This window comes from Schistocerca gregaria, chromosome 9 (genome assembly GCF_023897955.1).
Source record: "Schistocerca gregaria isolate iqSchGreg1 chromosome 9, iqSchGreg1.2, whole genome shotgun sequence".
NCBI lineage: Eukaryota > Metazoa > Arthropoda > Insecta > Orthoptera > Acrididae > Schistocerca > Schistocerca gregaria.
The window spans coordinates 177515221-177538095 of NC_064928.1; the positions used below are offsets into that span (position 1 = coordinate 177515221).

Here is a 22875-nt window from a genome sequence, read left to right on the forward strand (position 1 = left end):
CAAGTATAGTTTGTTGGTCTTTTTGTGCACATGTATTCCGCCACTCCTTTCCACAACCTATGATTGTTGAGAATAGCTGACATGCTTGAGAAATATCTTTTATATTATTAATATTATCCATTCCCTGATCTGTTGTGTTGAAGTTGCTTAGTCAGATTTCACTGCACGTTATGGATAAATTGTGGACCAAATGCCATTAAATTCTCTTACTGACTTCAGGCAACACTGCACTCAGACAGGCATTGCCATCTTTTGATATAAAGTACAGCAGCTTCACAAAACCCATGTTATATTACAAAAGATGTATACTGTATTTAAATATAAAAAAGCTCAGAATTAAACAGAATCAGATGATATGTAGCATAAATGTGTTAAGTAACATAACTTTAACTGAAAGAACAATAGGCATCTTTTTCCTGCAAATAACAGATGATGAAAATAAATACACGGAACACAATTATCATAATAAGGAACAGAACAGTGTGATATGGAATACAGGATTTGATAATATACTATGCACAGACCTATAGTGTGTAGAAGAAAAATATTTGTGGGTATACGTAGATAAAAATAAGAAAAAAAAATGTTATCTTGAGAAGTTGTACACAATATATTATGCTGTGGCACTTATCCCACCACCCAATTTGATTGTACCAGAGAACAGTACTAATTTGCAAAATAATTTTTATTTTATGAAAACATTTAATTACATATAATGTTAAATCAACTTTTATGAATGTTTCTTTGGAGGAAGTCAAATGCAATTATTTGTTTGATTAAGTATAAAAGAAACACTGAAGAAATAGGTTACAGATTTCAGTTATAATCAAAGATTACAAAATGTATTATAGACAATGAACCAAACACTACATTTACGTTGAAAACCAAAGGCAATACATCTGCAGTCTACAGTACAGAATGAATGAAATTAAAACAGTAACTCTAAAAAGGAATTTAATGGCATCATGGTATAAAATGTACCTATTGCTGAGCGTTTACTCAATGATTGCAATCTGACTTCTGTCAGACTGCCAAGCCAGTCGATTGACAGGACGCAAAAATTTCAGTACATTTCCAATTTCATCATTTGACGCAGAAAAATTTGTCGTGCTTTTAAATATCTAATCACATGTATTGACACACACTATCAGTCTTTACCGAGTTCTGAGCAACACTTTTTCTCGAACAACCATAAAAATGGCTGGAATTCTGAAAAATGGCACAGTTCATGCAGTCAAAGTATTAAAATTTCAGTTGATTAAATGAACAAAAAATTAATTTGACATAAAATATCCCTTTATGTATATATCTCAGATAAATGTACCTCCAAACAGATTAAAAGAAAGTACCACATGTAAAAATTAACTAATTGTAATGTCACATTACATTTACGCTGTGTTTCTTGGAGAATGGAGGTAAAACAGAATAGAAAATTTTCGGAGCAGAATTATTGTACAGGGCAGTATCAATTTCCAGTTTATTAATTTATTCAAATTGCGTGCTGGTTTCCTGTTCATGTACTACTACTTTGGAGCCCTACTTGTATTTAACGAGGCAGAAAAATTACAAGTAATAACATGGTCAACAAACATTAATATTTTCTCAGTGTCTTCACTAATAGAGTGAGAACAGTATAACAAAAATGTATTCATACATTTCTGGAAGTTTTGCTATTTGGGGAGAAAAAAAACTGATCATGGTTGAAGTAGAGAGGATATAAAATGTAGACCGGCAATGGCAAGGAAAGCATTTCTGAAGAAGAGAAATTTGTTAACATCGAGTATAGATTTAAGTGCCAGGAAGTCATTTCTGAAAGTATTCATATGGAGTGTAGCCATGTATGGAAGTGAAACATGGACGATAAATAGTTTGGACAAGAAGAGAACAGAAGCTTTCGAAATGTGGTGCTACAGAAGAATGCTGAAGATTGGATGGGTAGATCACATAACTAATGAGGAGGTGCTGAATAGGATTGGGGAGAAGAGAAGTTTGTGGCACAACTTGACGAGAAAAAGGGATAGGTTGGTAGGACATGTTTTCAGGCGTCAAGGGATCACCAATTTAGTATTGGAGGGCAGCGTGGAGGGTAAAAATCGTAGAGGGAGACCAAGAGATGAATACACTAAGCAGATTCAACAGGATGTAGGTTGCAGTAGGTACTGGGAGATGAAGAGGCTTGCACAGGATAGAGTAGCATGGAGAGCTGCATCAAACCAGTCTCAGGACTGAAGACCGCAACAACAACAACATTTCTGGAAAAAAGTAATCAACAAAATTCTTTATTTTGGAAATAATAAAAGAAATGGAAAATATAATGAATTACAGCTGACAGAAACACTTTTAAGTAATGAGGAATTACACTGATGGAAGAAAGTGGCAACTTGAATAGAAGGGACATAAATACTTAAAAAATAGATACTGACAAAGCAATACAAGCAACTGAAGTTGTTAAGTAATCTTGAGAAAAATAGAACAAATGTGGAGTGTGTAGATGATGATAAAGTCAATGTCTGAAATTGGATTATAACATTTTCATGAATTTGCAGATGTAATGGCCCAAGGTCATAACTACTTTATGAGGACTACTATCAATAACATGACATCAATCTTCAATGATATAGGTTACTAGCTACTCTTAAGTTCTATCACAGTTTCAGATCAGACAATATGAGATTATAAGACATACAGGAAACCACCACATAGTGCACAACAGACCTGTGTCCACACCTTAGCACAAATTCCCCATCCCTGCCCCCTGGATTGTTTCACAGGGCAAAAACAATTTCCAAACATTTAATTAATTTGTTAAAAATGGGTGCCAATTTCCTGTTCCTGTAGCAGTACTTTGAAGCCCTGCTTGTGTTTAAGGAAAGCCAATTATTTGGCAAGAAATATTTTATTTTCTCGCCGATTAGTGACTAGCTGCAGTAAAGCACCGTCACTGAAATCAAAGTTCAATTTGATTCTGCCTGCCATTGGCAGCATCAGAGATGATCCAGCAGATAGTAGATGCAGCTCTGGGATCGGTGCAGGTTATTGTCACCTGGCCAGAAGAACTGAGTATTCAGAGAGAAGGATTTTATTTTCTTACAGGCCAGTGACTATCGACAGTGAAATGCAGCCTGTGAAATCAGAGTCTTATTCTGTACTCCCCCTTGGCAGCATCAGAGATGAACTGGCTGACAGTAGCCATGGCTTCAGGGTCGGTGCGGACGGCAGCTGCCCAGCCAGGAGTGCCCATCACTTCGGCATACTTCTGCTCGATGAATGGCACTGTCATCTGCAGCAGCGTCAGGCAGGAGTGTTTCACGCCTAGCACTGCGGTCCGTGCAGCATTGTCTACCGTCAGCCTCTGACACAGCTCCAGTTCACAGCGCCTCTTCAGGCCCATCAGATCATACCTGTAACCCAATGGGCACTCCAAGTTGCTTAATATGTTCAAGCCATGCATCAACAAAAGAAATATATTAATCACTTCTAATTTATGTTGGTCTGTCACACTAACTGCACACAGTGTTGATAACTGTCCCATTAGGTGCATCTATGTGCAACTGAATGAAGCCAGCATTATGATACCATGTGTGTTTCACTTATACGAGATGCATTAAATTTCTAAGGCCTCCGATTTTTTTTTCTGCAGACTGGAAAGAGATAGAAGCATGTGCATTGTTTTAAAATGAGGTCGCGTTCATTATCTATACGTTCCAGAGATGGAAGCACCGTATGGCAGATGGAATTTTACCGCCAGCGGCGAGAATGAGAACTGTTTTAAATACTTAAAATGGCGGCATTTTCCTTACTTGAACAGCGTGCAATCATTCTATTTCTGAATTTGAGTGGTGTGAAACCAATTGAAATTCATCGACAGGTGAAAGAGACGTGGTGATGGAGTTATGGATGTGCCAAAAGTGCATTATTGGGTGCGACAGTTTAATGAAGGCAGAACACCGTGTGACAACAAACTGAAACAACCCCAGCTCGCACAAGCTGGTCTGACGACATGATCGAGAAAGTGGAGAGAATTATTTTGGGGGATCGCCGAATGACTGTTGAACAGGTCGCCTTCAGAGTTGGCATTTCTGTGGATTCTGTGCACACAATCCTGCATGACGACCTGAAAATGCGAAAAGTGTCATCCAGGTGGGTGCCACGAATGCTGACGGACGACCACACGGCTGCCCGTGTGGCACGTTGCTCAAATGGCTCTGAGCACTATGGGACTCAGCTGCTGTAGTCATTAGTCCCCTAGAACTACTTAAACCTAACTAACCTAAAGACATCACACACATCCATGCCCGAGGCAGCATTCGAACCTGCGACCGTAGCAGTCGCACGGTTCCGGACTGCGCGCCTAGAACCGCGAGAACACCGCGGCCGGCTTTACGTTGCCAAGCAATGTTGACGCGCAACGACAGCATGAATGCGACTTTCTTTTCGTTGGTTGTGACAATGGATGAGACGTGGATGCCATTTTTCAATCCAGAAACAAAGCGCCAGTCAGCTCAATGGAAGCACACAGATTCACCGCCACCAAAAAAATTTCGGGTAACTGGCAGTACTGAAAAAATGATGGTGCCCATGTTCTGGGACAGCGAGGGCGTAATCCTTACCAATTGCGTTCCAAAGGGCACTACGGTAACAGGTGGATCCTACGAAAATGTTTTGAAGAACAAATTCCTTCCTGCACTGCAACAAAAGCGTCCGGGAAGGGCTGCGCATGTGCTGTTTCACCAAGACAACGCATCCGCACATCGAGCTAACCTTACGCAACAGTTTCTTCGTGATAACAACTTTGAAGTGATTCCTCATGCTCCCTACTCACCTGACCTAGCTCCTAGTGACTTTTGGCTTTTTCCAACAATGAAAGACACTCTCCGTGTCCGCACATTCACCAGGGATTTTCCAGTGGTCAAAACAGACTCCTAAATAAGCCTTCGCCGCTGCCATGGAATCATGGTGTCAGCGTTGTGAAAAATGTGTACATCTGCATGGCGATTACGTCGAGAAGTAACGCCAGTTTCATCGATTTTGGGTGAGTAGTTAATTATAAAAAAAATCGGAGGCCTTAGAACTTGAATGCACCTCGTATTGAAAGTAGTCTGGAATACTCACACACAAATATTCATATATAGGAGGCCACTAGCAATGCCTTTAAAAAAACTAAAGTGAAATGTTTGTGCCATGATAAAATTGGTTTTATTCAGTTGCACACACATGGACCTAATGTGACATTATCAGCATAATACTAATCACCACTGTGAAAAATTAATAGTTAAGTAATTAATTTTTGGATTATTTGTATGTTCCTGTCTGAAGCACAGGTAGATTGCACACATAGTAACTTGGCCTTTAACTGCATAGTTGTCACAGTTGGGAAGGAGTCAGTACTGATAGCGGTGGGGGCTCCATTGTGAACGAAACCGTGCAGTAGAGGAGTGCCCTTCGATAGCTGTAGCCAACGCACAAACGAGGTTTTTGCATGACTCTTGAGCTACAGTCAGATTGTCACGAAATGACTATATTAACAGCATTACTACATTAACTGCACTACCCACACTTTTCACTAGCCAATGTATTTTAATGTACAACAAATTTTTGAGGTTCTTTATTGAGATTGTTAATTGGCTTCTACTTTTTGCACCGGTTTTGTAATAACCTCTGTCAGCTGGTGGTCAGGTTACATAACTGACAGTCATAATAGGCCTTTAACGAAATCCAGCACACTACATGTTAAGCGTTCGGTTATGATAATTTATATGTTTTTCCAATACACAACAAATTTAAATTTTCATCACTTTTATGTGATTATTTCATGTCACTTGTTTCACTATATTTTAATTGCTTTAGCAAGTAATTGCAGAAAAATGTGTGTAATCTGGTTCTAATTTGTCTACAGTGCGATGTATATTTTGGGAAAAATTTGTACTGTTACCTTTCCTAAGTTAAGACATTTTCTCTGGATGTACGATGTATATTGCTACTTATCCACACCTTGCATTTTAGACTAACTGTCATGGCCTACTTTGGATATATGGGTATTTTCAAAATCAGCTTTTATGTTATAAGGGGTCCCACTGCTGCTATAAGACACATAATAAAATTATCTCCTTAATATGAGTATCCAAAACTGTTAGCTTGACAGTTTTCATTTCTGTTATATCAACTGTAAATGTATGAATGACGGGTTCTGACCTTGTGCTTGTACAAAAGTTTGTAACCGGAGTGTGATGTATTTTTAAGGGACAAAGCTTTTATACTTTGAAAAGAACACTGTTTCCTTATACCCAAGTTCTGTTTGTATCATATGAGGAAATTTTCTCTATAAATAATAGGTGTGTTAGTGGAGGTTTCTACTAGGCTAGTGTATTTCGTGCACTTGCGTCTCTAGCCAACATATCACTAATTCTTTGCAATTTGTAACAGCAGTTCTTACTCATGAGTGTGCAAATGATCTCTGCATCCACAATGTGCTTTTAAATCATTCTGCTTTTCATAATTACAATGATTTTTGTAATTAAACCTCAGAAATAGTTATAATTTGTTAACATGTCCCAACAGGATGAAGTAGATGTGTGTATCATCATGTCGTTATATACGATAAAAATTGTTAGTCTGCACTTAACAAAAAAAAGTAATGTGTTTCATGACACTTTGACCTGTTAAATCGTGACATTATACAATTACCACTATTTATGTATTTGACATATTGGCTTCAATGTAATATTTTACGTACATTAAGAACCTTGTACCTCTGACTTCCCACGCCAGATTGTGGTTACTGTGCTATAACAAATTCTGTTATATTTGATGCCATGTTATTTGTATATTTTTTTTACTAGTCCTGTAATCTGACACTTTATATTTTTACCTTTTGATTTTTATTCTTACATCGTTTTTTTACAGTGTTTTGAAAATAACATGCCAGTATGTTGGCCAGATGTGCATTCCCCCTTCCTTTTTGCTATGCCTTTTTAATTTATAATTTTAAATATGAAATATTCAGTCAATGATTTGCAAGTGCTCATTTGGTATTTTGTGGTAATCTCTTGCCAAATAATGTTAAGTCTTCAGGTGAAATTTCACACAGAGGGCGTTCCAAGCCAGTCACACCGAGGTCAGCTGTATAGGTGAATGTAAACAGCAGCTTCAGTTATTGTCGTCATTTCATAGCTGCAGTTACTGCTAATAACTACACACGAGTGCCTACGAGCTTTAATTTGTACGGTTAAGGTATGTTCTTGCCAACAGTTGGTTTATACTCAAGTGTATTTGTGATCTTTCTTCTTACTCCTGATTGCTATGTGAATTATTTAACTTCCAGCACTGAAGATGATCATTATGTGATCAAAAATCGGTTTTGCTGTTAATGAATCATCACAATTACGGCCGACGCTGACCTTCCTTCTAACTGTACTTATCTACAAAAGACTAATAATTCTATAAATATAGATGTTCAAAGCCAATGGCTTCCCATTACAGTACCAAATAAATAGTCACATTAACAAAGGATCAACAAAAGTGAAACAAGGTCAACCACCTGCAACCTGAAAGAAATCTCATAAAACAAAAAAGGCATAAAAAACTTGGCATATTGGGGGGGGGGGGGGGGGGGCAACGCGCTAACTACGATATTGAAAATGTAAAATACAGAACAGGGGTCACTTGGAAACAGCCTCTGACAATGTGTTTGGCAACATCCCCTAAAAACAAACGTTTCTTCTCCATTTTCTATATGATTCTGAAGTATTGATATGATGGGTAACACTTGCAGCTGTGTTTCCCCTTCTTCATTCTCTTGAGTGGAATAGCCAGTGGTCCCTGCAACTCTCTCGGGCACATTACTGTTGTTGAGATTTTTTGCTTCCTCATCTGCCTGTTCTGACAAAAACTGAATGACCCTGCATATAATCAAACACACCTGATTATGAATAATTTTCCCTGCATTTATGATGCACGAAGACTGTGACATTACGCTATGTAGTGAAGAAATAACAAGAACACCTGAACCAGGTGACAGTCAACTGAGGCAACTATACCTTTGGAACAATGGGATGGAGTCTTCTAGTGTCGACAACAGCCTGCGCTGGTACCACCTTACTTGGCGCAAGCTACGCACACCGATATCCCTGTGCTGCAATACTGTAGAACACCACTGGAGAAATGGAGACAAAATGGTGTAAGCTATTCACGAAATGAAGAATCATGTGGTAATTCATTTCTGACATTTGAAGGGGTATAACACTGCAACACTGCTGATGAAAGACTACAGTGTCCACCATCGTATGACGTAGTGGTTGGGTGGTGCAGACATTTCCACTCCCAATAAGGAAGAACAAAGCGACAGATTATCTCTCTGTGAAGAACCAGGAATTGCAAGAGGAAGTCTTGCTGCTCGAAGAGGCAATAGTGGAAAACTGAAAATCTGTCACAGATCAGATTTCTACATTAGGCACAACATTCTGAAGCTCACAAAGGTGCTAAGTTATGCATCTGCTCATGACCATTCACAAAGCCTAGTAAACTTGCTGTAGCAGTTGTGTCAGATCAACCCAGATGTCTTTAGCCAGCCAGGGACAAGAGGTAAGTGTGTCACTACAACCTCAGGACAAAGGAAAAACGCACTCACTGTTAAACACAACAATTCAACACCACAGAAAATGCCAGAGATCCAACAACAGTCATCGCACAGCATGATGATGAATATATTGTGGGACTGCCATTATGCTCTTTAAGGGGCAAACTGTCACAGGAGCACACTGCTGAAACCTCCTGACATGGAGGAGGAGGAGGGGGTGGGGGTGGGAGGGGGGGGGGGAGCTGTGAAGATGAACTCTGGACAAAATGTCCAAGATGATGTTTATACTCATTGACAAAACCACGATTCATTCTCCACAGGACAGAGTCAAACCAGGTGTTTCATTATTCTCTCAAATTTTGCCTCATCCTCATATTCTCCTGAGAAGGAACCCAGTGTCTTTTTCCCCTTTCCCCCGACGAAGAAATGCTAGTAGGGTCAGCACTTCCAGAAAGGCATAATATTTTGCAATAGGACATTTCCTGCACAAGCAAGATGCTAATTTCTACAACCAATGAGTCATATAAGTCATCCATTGTTGAGAAAAATGTGTCACGAGAATTAACACATAAGACCTATTACCATCACAGAATTTCAGTGTCAGACCTTGAAATTTCAAGGTGACAATCAAAATATTGAAAATATTATGATTCCTTCACTTCATGTATCAAACATGCACAGACACGTGCACGCACAAGAGGTAACACATGAGAATGTAGCGTGCCCATGACATACCATAACACCATCACAGTTCCCTCAATAACTACCAGTCGAGTTCCCCAAATCATGAAACCAGGAATAAGACCGCAGTGCTCCTCCAAAAAATTCGAAGAATAGGACCTCTCCCCAGGTCACAGTCATACACGATTACAGTCATCCGTGTTAGTGCAGAAACACGATTAATTGCGGAATACACCACTTATCAGCAACCCATGCATCCTGGTCATGGCAATAACCCATAGCAGCCATTTGCCTTGCGAAGTTAACAGCAGCCTATACATATGGCATTAGCTTCCTAATGTGGCTGTGGCTAATCTGTGATCAATTGTATGGGATGACATACCTTAAGAGCTATGAGCAGTCTTTCATCTTTGATACTGTGAAGCAAATCTCTTCTACTGCAAGCTCTTTGCTTTCCATATTTTGGGAAGTAATAATATGGAGCAAAACAAGAAAAAAAAGTCTAGTAAACACGTACTCTTAAAATGCATTCCTTAAGAGCTATGAGCACTTTTTTCATCTTCAGTACTTTGGAACACAACTCTTCTAATGAAGAAGTGCTCGTAACTTTTAAGGTATGCAGTTTAGAGCACATGTTTACTGGACTTTTCTTGTTGTTTGGTCCATGTTAACACTTCCCAAAATATAGAAAGAAAAGAGCTTGCAGTAGATGAGATTTGCTTCACAGTATCAAAGATGCAAAATTGCTCATAGCTCTTAAGGTATGCATTTTTGTCCCTATGTTTACTAAGACTTCTTTGCTTCTAGTATTGTGTACTATCAACTGTACATGTTTAGGCCATTAATTATGATTCACCCTGTATAATGATAGATTACTACTTATTGTAGAGAAGTCATATTAAGTTGCAGATGGGCACAATTTAAAGAAAGTTAAATAAAGCTTTCAGCCACTCCCTTCATCAGTAGAAGATTGACTATTGATTGGTTAATTGAGGGGGTTTATGGGACCAAACGGCGAGGTGATCAGTCCCACGATTCCGAAATTACTCACAGAAGAAAGAGGGTCCAGACTGATCTTCACATCTACATCTACATTTATACTCCGCAAGCCACCCAATGGTGTGTGGCAGAGGGCACTTAACGTGCCACTGTCATTACCTCCCTTTCCTGTTCCAGCCACATATGGTTCGCGGGAAGAACCACTGCCGGAAAGCCTCCGTGCACGCTCGAATCTCTAATTTTACATTCGTGATCTCCTCGGGAGGTATAAGTAGGGGAAGCAATATATTCAATACCTCATCCAGAAACACATCCTCTCGAAACCTGATCCAGTCACGGGAGCCAAATCATAAAATAATGAAGTTAAAACACACACAGTAAAAGGCACAAAAGGTGAAAGCAAATGCAAAAAAAAAAGGCAGTCTTTCCACGGAGGAGTGGTCACAGTGTCCCAGACTGAGAAGACGGGAAGAGAGATAAGAGAGATCCCAATCACTATGCCTCTGCTCCAGGAGTAAAGCAAAATCTTACATCTGGAATAAAAACCTCTTTCACTGAGGAAACTGAGGACCAGTTTAACCACCCATGAATCATCTGCTAGCATTAAATTTAAGAAATCTGGAAGACTGTACTTTGCACGAAGGGCCAAATGAAGGGGACATTCCACCAAGATGTGGGCTAGTGTCAGCCTGACTCCACAACTACATTCTGGGGTGGTTCGTTACACACAGTAGGTGAGCCTGGTACAACCAATGCATAGACGGCATAAAACAGTGGATTCCATCATGAGGAGCTGAAGCAAGAATTCCAAACTACAGTAGACTCCTCAATCGTGTGGAGTTTATTACTATGAGCACCAGATGTCATTCTATTTTTGGGCAAATAGATGTTTAACGTAAATCTGCAGCTGGAATCATGAAATGGAATGGGGCTAAGTATCTGCTACCTGCTTCTCTAGCCCCGGTTCATTCCCTGGGATGCTCATATGACTTGGGACCCAGCGAAAGACAACTGAGCAGGTGGTACGGCCAAGGGCAGGGACAAGGTCATGGATAGCGGAGACCATGAGGTGGCAAGAGTAGTATCAGTCAATAGCCTGCAGGCTGCTCATTGGGTTGGAACAAATTAAAATGCTGTGGAGGGAGACCTGAGAAACAAAATGCTGGTCTCTTTAACTGGATAGAAACACTGCTGTGAGTGCACTAAATGGTACAGTAGGAGATGTGAAAGTGTATCCACCTTATCAACTGACTTGGAACCATCAGTGTAGAAGATGGTGGCACCCTGGAACTCTGCAGGGATGGCAAACACAAGACGCCAGAAAACCACAGGGGCAACAGACTTTACGATCCTGGAATAGGTTGGTCCTAATCCATGGTCTAGGGGGGCAGGGGGCAGGGGAGGGAGAAGAGAAAATCCACAGAGTGCCTCCCGGTGAAGCGATACAGAGGTCCCGACAGAAGGAAGTGGTTTGCGTGCCAAATGGCACGCCCTCCTATGGTCAATTATGAAGAGGGAGATATCCCTTGTTTGCAAAGAGGACAGGGTACATGAGCGATTGCGTAAGGAACTGAAGATGGCCCTGTTGTATTTGTAGAGGGGAATCCCTGCTCCTGTGACGAGACTGTCAATGGGACTAGTGTGGAAAGGCAAAAATAGCCAGACGCACCCCACAATGGTGAACAGGGTCAAGTAGTTGCAGAGTGGAAGGAGCTGCTGTGTCATAAACCTGACTACTGTAATCTAATCAGTACATGACCAAAGCACGGTAAACATGGAGAAGAATGGTCCCATCAGCAGAAGAAAAACACACGTCATTCTTACACACAAGCAAGAACACCTCATGCACACACACACACACACACACACACACACACACACACACACACACACACATACTCCCCAACTCCAGCTGCTTGACTGGAATGCAACTATCATGTGGGATGCAAGAAACAATTTGAAGATGGCAGGGAAGGGGTAAAAATAGTAGTGTACAGGTTGGGAGGAAGAGGAATGTTGTCTGGTGGAGTATGCACAGCCTAGAATGCCAACATGCACAGTGTCAGGAGGTTGTGGAGGAGGGAGACGACAGGTAGGACAGAGAGGTTGGAAACAGTTGAATGGAGGGTGTAGGGACAGTATGTTACCATAGCTTGAGGCTAGGATAATTAACAGGTGCAGAGAATGTGTTTTAAGGATAACTCCCACTTGCACAATCCAGAAAGCTGGTCATGGAGGGGAGGATCCAGATGGCCCGGGCAGTGAAGCAACCATTAAAATGAAGCATGTAATGTTCAGCTGCATGTTGTGTCACAGGGTGATCTATTCTGTACTTGTCCACAGTTTGGTAGTGACTGTTCATCATAGTGGACAGCCAGTTGGTAGTCATACCAATATAAGAACTTGAGCAATGATTACAGCAGAGCTGGTAAATGACATGGCTGCTTTCACAGGTGGCCCAGCCCCTGATGGGATAGGATAAATATATGACAGCACTGGAATAGGAAGTTCTGGGTGGGTGGAAATGGACAGGTATTGCTCCTGCGTCTTCCACACGAATATGATCCTTGTGGCAAGGGGTTGGGAATGTGAGCAGCATAGTGGTGATCTAAGATGTTATGGAGGTTTGGGTGGGTGAGGAGATACATCCCACCCCTCCTATAAGTGGTTTCCGTTGCCCACCCAACCTCCATAAGATCTTAGTCCGTTCCTATGCCACTCCTGATCCCAACCACTTGCTACAACAATAATATCCCTGTGGAAGATCCAGGAGCAAGAAGACCTGCCCAATCCACCCACCCAGCACTTCCTATTCCAGTGCTGTCACACCTTTATTCTACCCCACCAGGGGCCGTGTCACCAGTGAAAGCCGCCATGTCATTTACAGGGTGTATACGCAGACAAGGAAAAAAAATTTCCCATATTTCCCAGTTAACAATACACTTTCTCCTGGATGAAAATACACTTTTTCTGTGTTATTAAGAGACAGTATATTGTCCCTCGGAACTATAAACTTATCAATCCCTTGAATGGTTATGTTTTTATACACGGGTGTAAAATTTCCCGACCCTTTAGAAAACGAAACACGGGGAAGAAAACTCCTTTTGGAAAGATTTTTGATGTACAGCAACGTGTACTCTGCATATTTCCGTATTACGAACGTATAAATTCGAACTCCACCAAACACCGCACGTTACTTTCCGAACCATTGTAATCGAGATTTCGATGCGCTTTTGTAAGCCAGTCATAGCTCATGTCACGTGATCCCGCCAGCTGATGACAGTGAATATTCAGACCACAGGACTTGTGATGTAGTCAGCTAATAGCAATATCACTGTTAAGTAGCGCAGATACACAAAAAGGAAAAGTTAATGTTTTAAATTAATATACATAGTGTTGCTACAAGAAAGCAAAGCTTTCACATATAATATTGGTCTCTAATGAGAATAAGCTGCAAGAGAAGCTAAGCTTTTACATATGATGTTGGTATTTTTTGCACATGTTACACTTTAAGATATATTGCACAAGTACGCAGGTAAAATTTTTAGCCTAGTCAAGTGACTTGTCCTCAAAGTTTTCCACAAATAAATTAACTACTGCAGAGGACAGAGAGCTTGCTGTAGCACTACATCAACTTGCTCTTAAGAACTACATGAATGTCTGATCTTCTGAGCTCGAAATACTTCTAAATGGCTCATCATCAAACGCTCTGTGATTTAAGAAATTCATCGTACATTCTCGCACATAGTTCAACTTGCGTAAAAGGAAATTTACTTTCAAAAGTACCACTTTTCAAACCAGCATTCACAATATTTTCCCGCAACCTATAATAAATAAGTTCGTTTCAGTAGTCGTCAGAGAGCACCAGGTAACAAGCGCCACCATGCTTTGGCAGCTGCTACAACAAAGGAAGCCCATATGTTTGTATGTGTAAAACATTAAAAGATCTTACATTATGCCATAAAAAAAGACACCAGAGGATACTCCAAGAGCATCGGAATTTTGTGAACCATACTAAACTGGCACACTTAAAGTGCATACTTATAAAGAGCACATTCGTATGTCCAGATTCCCAATGAAGTGGGCTACGACATAAATATTCTTGGAGTACCAGTACTGTATTGACACATTTTTGATTCTTTATTATGGCATAATGTCATAAGTGCTAGAAGATGAAAACGTGCACTTGACATGCAGTGAGCAGTTGAAATTAGCCAATAGTGTGGTACTAAACACTATTAATAAATACCAAACATCTTTAGCAAACCGACAAAAATAACTTCATTGTTCTACAAGGCGATTAATGCATGGCTGTCAGAAAAATGGAAATAAAATAAAATCTGAAACTAATAACGTGTATAAGCCTTCCGTAATTATATGAATGTATTTTAATTCACTTGATAGCTCCCGGCCACAGAAATCTGTTTTGTTTTCATTTAATGTGAGAGCAGTAAAAAAAGTGGAAACAGCAAAATAACTAAATGTTAACATGGGTCATGTTGAGACTACAGACTTCCCCACTATAACACAGACTGTTCTGCGCATCAGGCTCGGATCTACGATATTTCCGAACTGAGGAAATACTAAGATAGTGGCGCCCCCTCCTCCCTCCCATCTCCCCCTCCCTCAAGCGTTTGAGACACGACAAAAAAAATCGAATTTTCGAAAATATGTTCATTTTGTAAAGGCATGTTATTTGGTTTTAAGTGTGCCAGAGTGCAGTGCCACCCCGCTTCACACCTCATTCTTTTATTGTACGTCACTGTATTTCACTTGGTGAAATTGAAACATGTATATTTTGTACTGGATGTCATAAAACTATATTCAGGACAGTGGAAATTAAAACGTCCTGTGGTGCCTCTCCTGCTTCCAGTCATCTGGTTTGGCATCCTGCCCCACTTTAAAAAATCTTGCAATTAATACTGGATGGGATTATTTGTGATCAGGAGAGCAAGAACTCCTCACAAAATTTGCACTCTTTATTGCTTGTTAGGTAATACCTTTCTGTTTTGGGTGACATAAAATTAAATATAGGATACATAAAACCAGTAAAGACAAGATACAAGCAATACAGTACACATTTCTTCGATCCTTAGCTCCTAGCATTGTGTTCTCTCTAATCTTGTTACAGCTTTACATGGCGTGCATTCAAAAATGGTTCAAATGGCTCTGAGCACTATGGGACTTAACATCTATGGTCATCAGTCCCCTAGAACTTAGAACTACTTAAACCTAACTCACCTAAGGACATCACACACACCCATGCCTGAGGCAGGATTCGAACCTGCGACCGTAGTGGTCACGCGGTTCCAGACTGAAGCGCCTTGAACCGCACGGCCACACCAGCCATCAGCGTGCTTTCCCGTCTGAAAACGAGTCTACTACCTCATCAAATTTCGTCAAACGTTTTGCTACATGAAAAATCGAAATATCGTTGTCTAATACTGCGTAAGCTCTTAATACAAATAGTACCCAAGACTGGTGTGGTTTCTAACTCTGATTACGTCTATTTTGTCACCGTCTGCTACATAAAACAAAATAGGCCTTTCTAACACAGCAGAAATTGAAACACACACCAAATAAACGACACTGTTTTGGCACAAATGGTCATTTTGATAACACGACAGAATATAATTCATGAAGACCAACATAAAATGCCTATTAGCCCTACTACAAGAAAAAAGCTTTATGTTAGAAAATAGTTTCACATTTCATTCATCCGCTCCAGTTTCTCGAGCACTAGATCGAAAAATAGTAGTGTACGAGATTTTTATATAAATTTGGAATCATCCCTAATTTGTGTGATGTCCCCATTTCTTCTCCTTCCTCGTTCTAACAAATAATCTTGTAATGGCTAATTATGGAACTATTCCTGCCTTTGTTAAAACTTATTTGCCGATTAACTTCACAATCCTGCCAGAATCACCGGTTTAGTTATCCCTGATTATTCTCCGGTTAGGCGTTGTTATGTTCGTACAAACCATTTTCTGCGCTACTTCCAGAATAAAACTTAAGCGGCTGCTAGACGGAGACTGTACAACTCATCCTTACTAGTGTAGCGATGTGGCCAAAAATCTTCTGACAAAATTTCATTTTCCTGCATACACCGAGAAGCTAATATATAATTTTTCTTGTCTGTTATTCCTGATAGTCGTTTATTTCCACTCTTTTAGTCTGAATCTATGGATTTTCCTAATAATTATAACAACGCTGATCATGCGCAAACCCAAACAACAACACAATCAGACAGCGATTGGCATTCACTTGTTCAGCTTTACACCGCTCAGCTTGTATAGCCCGGTCCCCTTTTTGCCTGCAGGAAAGTTAATTTCTAGATGTGACAAGTATTCCGCTGACAGAATCATCAAGTACACTATGCACGTATTCAAAAATCAACTTATAAACTTTTTTTTGTCCCTAGGCTTACACACTACTTAATCTAACTTACGCTAAGGAAAACACATTACCCATGCCTGAGGGAGGATTCGAACCTCCAACGAGGGAAGCCGCGCAAACCATACCAAGTCACCTCAGACCGCACGGCTACCCCGTGCGGCTTACAATTCATTCAGATATCAACTTACAGAGTGCATTCAAAAACCAAAAGGGATGCGCATCAAAATCGTATGAGTAATTGATAGACCATCCTGCGCTGGATGCTAGGCACTTTGTGAAACAAGGTTTCTTTCTCCTCAAGAATATGAATTTGGCGCCCCTATCCATGGCTTCACACCCATGCACCCTCTACTATGTCATTACCGAGACATCAAATGTGGATCACTGATATTGACCATATAACATTACAATCAGTGCAGAGTTTTAATGGCCATTAAAATGAGAGAGTCGATCAGTAAGTAGCCAGCATCTTAGACTGTGACATCAAGCAGTCGATGAACAGCATGTGTTGTCATGACGACGTCATAGTAAAGGGAATGTGGCTCCTGATATCATGAATAGCATATCAAGTGGCACACACGATGTAATGAATGTCAGTGTTATACTCGTTGGAACAACTGTTGATTTCCTGGCATTCGCTAGTCTTATCTCACTGACTAATCACATTTACTTGCTGGAACAACTTTTGACTTTACTGAGCATGAGTCAACCTTTTTGAGTCTGTGACACATGGAATTTGTTACAATTCTGCTTAAATATATGGGGTACAAAGATTCCAAGACTTACCAAGCGGGAAAGCGCCGGCAGACAGGCACATGAACAAAACACACAAACACACACACACAGAATTACGAGCTTTCGCAACTGGCAGTTGCTTCGTCAGGAAGGAAGGAAGGAGAGGGAAAAATGAAAGGATGTGGGTTTTAAGGGAGAGGGTAAGGAGTCATTCCAATCCCGGGAGCGGAAAGACTTCCCTTAGGGGAAAAAAAGGACAGGTGTACAGTCGCACACGCACAAACACACACACACACACACACACACACACACATATCCATCCGCACATACACAGACACGCAATTTGCCTCAATTTCTGCTATTACAGGGGCAAGTTGTTACATCGTTGTGTAACACTGAAATTATAGCAATTGCAGTGACAGTAATCACAATGATTGGAATGATGGCAGTCACATTGTGAACTGACAATCAGTGCCCCAGAACAGTGTCCAGGTCAACTGTAGCCACAATGTCAACTGCTCATCATTAACCCACAACAGTAGCTCAGATAAGGGCGGTCATCATTTGTTAACTGGCCATCACTGCGCTGCAACAGTATCCAAAGTCGTGGTAGTCAGCCAACAAACCGACCACAATTGCCCCAACCGTATCCACATTGTATTCATGACATATGATGAAATGTGATAAAAAATTTTGTAAAAATGTTTACGTATGGGGTAACCTGTTACAATTTTGTTATCATATGGGACAACTACTTAGAATTTTGCTGTAACACAATGATTTATGGGGTAATTTGTTACAATTTTGCTACAACAGGGGTAATTTGTTATAAAACTGTGAATACTCTAGGGCCAAAATGTCGGAGTCTGCATTGTGTGGTAGCACGCTTTAGCATTACCAGCTGAAGATAACAAACATTTTGTACTCTAATGTTGAGTCCCTATAATGTTTGGCCGATTTTGAAATTAGTTGAATGTGGATACTTGAAAGGATAAAAACCCCCATCCCCTTACTTATGTGAATTTGTATTACAACTTTTGAAAATGCTATTTTACACAGTGTTACGTAGTCTCCGTTATGTGAGGTTACATGTTAGCATTATCAGCAGAAGATCACAAACATTTTGCACAACAGGATACAAGTCACTGTTGTGTTGTCTGTCTTTGATGTCAGTGTTACTCCAACTAAGACCAGTTTTTCACAAATAAAACAGATGATTACAACAAGAGAATAACATTGTTTGCTTTGGTATAAAGAACAAACTATTATCACACTTTAAGCTGTAAGTTAATCACGTTAATGGCATATGTGTTTTATGAAGTTATACAGCAAATTTTTACTTATTTTGATAAATAATGCAGACAATTTAGGTTACTTTAATGGCTAATACAACTACTGAAGCTAAGCTCATCATTAAGTGCTTCTGGAACCCTAAGTTAGATTAGTAATGCTATTAATGTGAGCCACATGTAATTATTATTTTTTTAAATTTTACAGTACAATTAAGTTACATTTGTACTGCAACATGGGATTTGCACTCTAAATATGATGTAGTATGAGTAATAACTTTTAAGATTTTGAACTTCTGTTTCTTTTTGGAAGCTCGTTTACTCAAGTTTTGTTACGTTTACATCTTATATTTTGTACATAGTGAAGTTCTCATTGCATATGAAGAATATATGTAGTTTAATTAATACAACACATAAATGATCTCATCAAACTGCAACAACTTAGTAGCACTTATCGTCCAAAGTTTTTTGAAAATGTAATGCTGGGACACAACCATGGCACCACAGGGTATGATCAAACGTAACAGAAACCTTTATTAGTTAGTCAATAACATTGATTGTATTTTTCTAGTCTCATGTATTGTCTTCCTTGCCTCAAAAATGGTGCTTGGTGAGTTAAAGCATTACTAAAAAGTAGTTGATAATAGCTTGATTTTTGTACCACAAGTAACATAGCCTCCAATCGAAATACCAATACCTATACATTTGTGAGTTTTCTGGGTGTAGCGACTGACCACGCACAGAAAACTCCAACCAATTATGATCAGGCACTTTTATTAAGTCAGAGTAATTACATAAAACACAAGAAAAACACTACAGAAATTCACAACATGCACATTGCAACTGAAGTCCACCAGACCAAACCAAAGAACCATGAGACCCCCGGAGACTGTTTAGTCTGCACTTCGTAGGTGGCAGTTACTTGTGGTTGAGGGTCCCCCTCCCCCTTTCCCCCCAGGACTGTGGAGCACTGGGGGAAGGACATGGGCATCTTCCTGTGTATTGGTGTTGTGGGATGCACACTGGTTGGTAGAGGCGTGTGCGAAGAGTCTGTGCAGAGTGGACTAGCATTGGTATAGTCCACCATCCAGTGGGGGGGGGGGGGGGGGGGGGCGGATTGGTCGACCTGCACACGTGAACTAGTCTGGCACGGAAGATGTATGTGTCGTAGTACAGGGGGAGAGGGGAATGCGAATCTTGAGCATCCCATCGGTGCTGAATGTCGCAGCTGTGCCAGCCGTATCCACCCCATTGGGGATGGAGACTGTGCGCAGGATAGTGATATGTGACACGGGGGTGGACTTGCATGAAGTGTCCCCTACGTGGAGGACAAAGATGGATTCCTCGTGGAGCTGCAAGGAAAGCTCATAGCATGGACACTCAGAGGTGTTGATTGAGATGCAGATTTCGTCGACAGTGGACATAGGGGGCACTAGCAGAGGTGGTGGAGAAAAATAATTTAGTTCAGGAGAAACACTGGAACACTCTGTGGGGGCTTTGCCTGCCGACACTTGTGATGGGCTAATGTCACACACAACATGATTGGGCCTGAGGTTGTGGATTGTCATGTGCAGTGCCGGAGTGAAACAAGGGTAGAGTATCGTCACACGCAACTGAGCTGCCCATGGGTGTAGGCTCGGGGTACATATGATCACGGTGGGGCACAGGGGAGTGGGCAGTCTGTATGAGCTCGGAGTCATCACCTGACAGAGGTACACTTGACTTGAGAGAGTGTGGTACAGATTCCTCCATCATCCAGGCTGGTTTCACACATTCAAGGGAAACTGTTTGCCGACAGCCACTACTTTATACAGGCCAGAGCAAGGTGGCTGTAATACTGGTTTGACTGTGTCATCCCGTAACATAACGAACTGGCAAGAGTCCAGCGCCGAATGCAGAAAGACCTGAGGACGGGTGTGCAGGCATGGAGGAGACGTGTGGATTGCAGCTACGTGTGTCCGGACAAGCTCAACTAGGGTGGGTAGGTTGTACAGGCGTACAATTGCTTCGTTGTTGACGAACTCTGCAGGGAGAACTAGGGTCTCACCATACAGGACCCCCGCAAGTGAAGACTGGAGGTCTGTCTTGTAAGCCGTGCATATTCGTAACATAACCCAGGGAACGGCATCGGACCACTCACCACTTTGGCACATAAGGCCCGCTTTCAAGGTCCTGTGCCACCGCTCGACCAGTCCTTTGCTCTGTGAGTGGTAAGCCGTAGTGCAGAATCTATCCACCCCATAGAGTACACTGAGTTTGTTAAACAGCACGGATTCAAGTTGCCTTCCCTGGTGGTGATGGATGTAGAGCAGCTGAATAGAGCTTTCCGGGATGATACGAATGTGCGTCCTACATCTACATCTACATCTACATCTACATTTATACTCCGCAATCCACCCAACGGTGTGTGGCGGAGGGCACTTTATGTGCCACTGTCATTACCTCTCTTTACATTCGTGATCTCCTCGGTAGGTGTAAGTAAGGGGAAGCAATATATTTGATACCTCATCCAGAAACGCACCCTCTCGAAACCTGGTGAGCAAGCTACACCGCAATGCAGAGCGCCTCTCTTGCTGAGTTTGCCACTTGAGTTTGTTAAAAATGTCCGTAACGCTATCACAGTTTCCAAATAACCCTGTGACGAAACGTGCCGCTCTTCTTTGGATCTCCGTCAACCCGATCTGGTACGGATCCCACACTGACGAGCAATACTCAAATATAGGTCGAACGAGTGTTTTGTAAGCCACCTCCTTTGTTGATGGACTACATTTTCTAAGGACTTTCCCAATGAATCTCAACCTGGTACCCGCCTTACCAACAATTAATTTTCTACGATCATTCCACTTCAAATCGTTCCACATATTTTACAGAAGTAACTGCTACCAGTGTTTGTTCAGCTATCATATAATCATACAATAAAGGATCCTTCTTTCTATGTATTCACAATACATTACATTTGTCTATGTTAAGGGTCAGTTGCCACTCCCTGCACCAAGTGCCTATCCGCTGCAGATCTTCCTGCATTTCGCTACAATTTTCTAATGCTGCAACTTCTCTGTATACTACAGCATCATGCGCGAAAAGCCACATGGAACTTCCGAAATTATCTACTAGGTCATTTATATATATTGTGAAAAGCAATGGTTCCATAACACTCCCCTGTGGCACACCAGAGGTCACTTTAACGTCTGTAGACGTCTCTCCATTGATAACAACATGCTGTGTTCTGTTTGCTAAAAACTCTTCAATCCAGCCACACAGCTGGTCTGATATTCCGTACCCTCTTACTTTGTTTATCAGGCGACAGTGTGCAACTGTATCGAACGCCTTCCGGAAGTCAAGAAAAATAGCATCTACCTGGGAGCCTGTATCTAATATTTTCTGGGTTTCATGCACAAATAAAGTGAGTTGGGTCTCACACGATCACTGTTTCCGGAATCCATGTTGATTCCTACAGAGTAGATTCTGGGTTTCCAAAAACGACATGATACTCGAGCAAAAAACATGTTCTAAAATTCTACAACAGATCGACGTCAGAGATATAGGTCTATAGTTTTGCGCATCTGCTCGACGACCCTTCTTGAAGACTGGGACTACATATGCTCTTTTCCAATCATTTGGAACCTTCTGTTCCTCTAGAGACTTGCGGTACACGGCTGTTTGAAGGGGGCAAGATCTTTCGCATACTCTGTGTAGAATCGAATTGGTATCGCATCAGGTCCAGTGGACTTTCTTCTGTTGAGTGATTCCAGTTGCTTTTCGATTCCTTGGACACTTATTTCGATGTCAGCCATTTTTTCGTTTGTGCGAGGATTTAGAGAAGGAACTGCAGGGCGGTCTTCCTCTGTGAAGCAGCTTGGAAGAAGGAATTTAGTATTTCAGCTTTACGCGTGCCATCCTCTGTTTCAATGCCATCATCATCCCGAAGTGTTTGGATATGCTGTTTCGAGCCAGTTACTGATTTAACGTAAGACCAGAACTTCCTAGGATTTTCTGTCAAGTCAATGTAATGTCCTGCAGGGGTTTTGCCTCCACCCAACGTGTAACACGGCCAGTGACAGACAGGATATAACCGAAACCATCAAACAAGGGTAACGGTCCTATGGTGTCCAGATACACATGACGGAAGCTGCCTTTTGGGATGCTGAATCAACCTAAACGGGGCTGTGTGTGTTTGCCGGCTTTGCTGCACTGGCACTG

At 41.2% G+C, this 22875-nt stretch overlaps 1 protein-coding gene across 2 annotated transcripts in view; it reads right to left on the reverse strand.

Annotated features, from left to right (window-relative positions):
• Positions 1 to 667: 667 nt before the first annotated feature.
• Positions 668 to 22875, reverse strand: part of LOC126291971 (speckle-type POZ protein-like) — a 182142-nt gene continuing 159934 nt past the window's right edge. For both annotated transcript variants that reach the window (XM_049985726.1, XM_049985724.1), the window contains exon 4: positions 668 to 3401. In XM_049985726.1, the coding sequence (XP_049841683.1) occupies positions 3131 to 3401 (271 nt within the window). In that variant the 3' untranslated portion in view covers positions 668 to 3130. The remainder of the gene's footprint in view (positions 3402 to 22875) is intronic.